The 2,832-nt window shown below is 35.7% G+C and overlaps 1 protein-coding gene across 1 annotated transcript; it reads right to left on the bottom strand.

Annotated features, from left to right (window-relative positions):
- Positions 1–1,482: 1,482 nt before the first annotated feature.
- LOC136323110 (protein S100-A10-like) lies at positions 1,483–2,046 on the bottom strand. The gene has a single exon (XM_066254917.1). It carries the CDS (start codon positions 2,023–2,025, stop codon positions 1,747–1,749), a length of 279 nt encoding a protein of 92 aa, XP_066111014.1. The 5' UTR covers positions 2,026–2,046; the 3' UTR covers positions 1,483–1,746.
- Between the last annotated feature and the right edge of the window lie 786 nt (positions 2,047–2,832).

Genomic DNA, 2,832 nt, shown 5'->3' with positions numbered 1-2,832 from the left:
GTGTTGTTTAAGGCTATTGTTTCTTTGTCAATTTTCTGTCTGGAGGATCTATCGATTGATGTTACTGGGATATTAAAATCCTCTACTATTATATTATTGCTATCAATCTCACCTTTTATGTCCATCACAGTCTCCTGTATATGTTTAAGTGATCCTATTTTAGGTGCATAAATATTTGCAACATTTATATTCTTCTGTTGGATAACTCCCTTTATCATTATGTAGTGACTTTTCTTATTTCTTACTATAGCTTTTGTTTTAAAGATTATTGTTTCTGATATAAGTATTGCTACCTCACCTCTTGCTTTATTTCCATTTCCCTGAAATACTTTTTTTCATCCTTTTACATTCAGTCTATATGTCTCTTTTGTTCTGAGGTAGGTCTCTTGTAGACAGCATATATATGGGTCCTGTTTTCTTATCCATATGGCTATCCTATATCTTTTGATTGAAGCATTAAAACCATTTACATTTAACTTTATTATTGATATGTAGTTATTTATTGCCATTTTATTCTTTAACCCAACATCCTCTTTTTCTCGATTAATTATTTTCTTTGCTCTTTTATAACAAGCCCATAAACATTTCTTACAGTACTGGTTTGGTTGTAATGAATTCCTTTTGTCCTTTTTTGTCTGTGAAGCTTTTTATTTCTCCTTCAATTTTAAATGATAGCCTTATTGGATAAAGTAGTCTTGGTTGTGGGTTTTTGTTTTGCATCACTTTGAATATTTCTTGCCAATCTCTTGTGTCCTAAAGTTTTTCTGTTGAGAAGTCAAATGTTATCCTTATGGGGCGACCTCTGTAGGTAATTAACTGCTTTTCTCTTGCAACTTTTAGTATTCTTTCTTTGTCTCTTAACTTTGGCATTTTAATTATAATGTGTTTTGGTATAGGTCTCCTTGGGTTTCTATTTATTGCAACTCTCTGTGCTTCTTGAACTTGTGTGATTTTTTTCTCCATCAATTTAGAGAATATTTAGCTACAATTTCTTCAAATATGTTCTCTATACCTTGTTGGTTCTCTTCTCCTTCAGAAACATCTACAATGCCATTGTTGTTTCTCTTCATGTTGTCACAGATGTGTCTTAGAGTTTCCTCAGCTTTTTTGAGTCTTTTCTTTTTGCTGCCCTATTTCTGTGCTTATGCTTTTCTTGTCTTCTAAATCGCTAATTCAATACTCTGCTTTATTCAGTCTGCTGTTAATACTGTCTAGCACAGTCTTCATTTCGCATATTATATATTTTTTATTAATTTTAATGGGGTGACATTGATAAATCAGGGTACATATGTTCAGAGAAAACATCTCCAGATTATTTTCACATTTGATTATGTTGCATAACCCTCACCCAAAGTCAAATTGTCTTCCATCGTCTTATATCTGTTTTTTTTGTGCCCCTCCCCCTTCCCCCTCCCACACCTTCCTCCCCTCCCTCCCGTTACCATCACATTCTTGTTCAAGTCTCTGAGTCTCATTTTTTTTTTTAACTAAAAAAGACATTTGTTTATTGAGGGCAAGAGGATGCAAGCAATATAAAAATCAAAAGCTTATCTGGCTTTAATTGGCTTTTCTTTCTCTTGTCGAATGGGAGGGGAATTTTATTTATATATTTTCTAGGGGTCCCAATCTGCTCATGAAATCCTTATACAGGGAAAAGCTGGGGGACAGAGATATTTTAAGGGGCTCATTGGGAGAACTCTTATCAGGGTGGAAGGAACTGCTCAGCACTGCCTACTTCTTCCCCTTCTACTTCATGTGTACTACAAAATAGTCATTGCATGCAATGGTGAGCCCAGCAATTAGTAAAAAGAAGTTCTGGAAGCCCACTCTGCCATCTTGGCACTGGTCCAGGTCCTTCATTATTTTGTCTACACCCAGAGGGTCTTTTTGATTTTCCAAAAACCCAGGGAACTCCTTTTCCTTGAGTACTCTCAGGTCCTCCTTTGTTAAGTAGCCTTTATCCCCAGGAAATTTATGAAATGTGAACATCATGGTTTCCATGGCATGTTCCATTTGAGATGGCATTTTGGTGAGGTCTTGGCCAGGGACTCGGCTGAATCACTTATTGGGACGCACCTCTGAATCTCATTTCTATGTCTCATCTATGTATGGGTTCATATAGTTCTTGGTTTTTTTCTGATTTACTTATTTCACTCCATATAATGTTATCAAGGTCCATCCATGTTATTGTAAATGATCCAATGTCATCATTTCTTATGGCTGAGTAGTATTCCATAGTATATATGTACCAAAGTTTTTTAATCCACACATCCACTGACTGACACTTGGGCTGTTTCTAGATCTTTGCTATTGTGAACAATGCTGCCATAAACATGGGGGTGCATTTCTCCTTTTGGAACAGTGCTAAAAGGTGTTCTTAGGGTATATTCCTAAAACTGGGATAGCTGAGTCAAAAGGCAGTTTGATTTTTAAATTTTTGAGGAACCTCCATACTGTTTTCCACAGTGGCTGCACCAGTCTGCATTCCCACCAGCAGTGCAGGACAGTTCCCTTTTCTCCATATCCTTGCCAGCACTTATTCTGTGTTAGTTTGTTGATGAGCACCATTCATACTGGTGTGAGACGATATCTCATTGTGGTTTTAATTTGCATTTCTCTAATGATTAGTGATGTTGAGTATTTTTTCATATGCCTATTGGCCATCTGTATGTCCTCTTTGAAGAAATGTCTATTCATTTCTTTTTCCCATTTTATGATTGGATTGTTTGTCTTCCTGAGTTTTACAAGTTCTTTATAAATTTTGGTTATTAACCCCTTATCAGACATACTGTCAAATATGTTCTCCCATTTTGTAGTTTGTCTTTTTAATCT

This window comes from Saccopteryx bilineata, chromosome 2 (assembly GCF_036850765.1).
Source record: "Saccopteryx bilineata isolate mSacBil1 chromosome 2, mSacBil1_pri_phased_curated, whole genome shotgun sequence".
Taxonomy (NCBI): domain Eukaryota; kingdom Metazoa; phylum Chordata; class Mammalia; order Chiroptera; family Emballonuridae; genus Saccopteryx; species Saccopteryx bilineata.
Note: the sequence above shows the minus strand (reverse complement) of the source record. Positions and strands in the feature narration are given on the sequence as shown.

Excerpts from the sequence above, each read along its gene's own strand:
- LOC136323110 (XM_066254917.1), bottom strand. The coding sequence starts at position 2,025 with ATGCCATCTCAAATGGAACATGCCATGGAAACCATGATGTTCACATTT.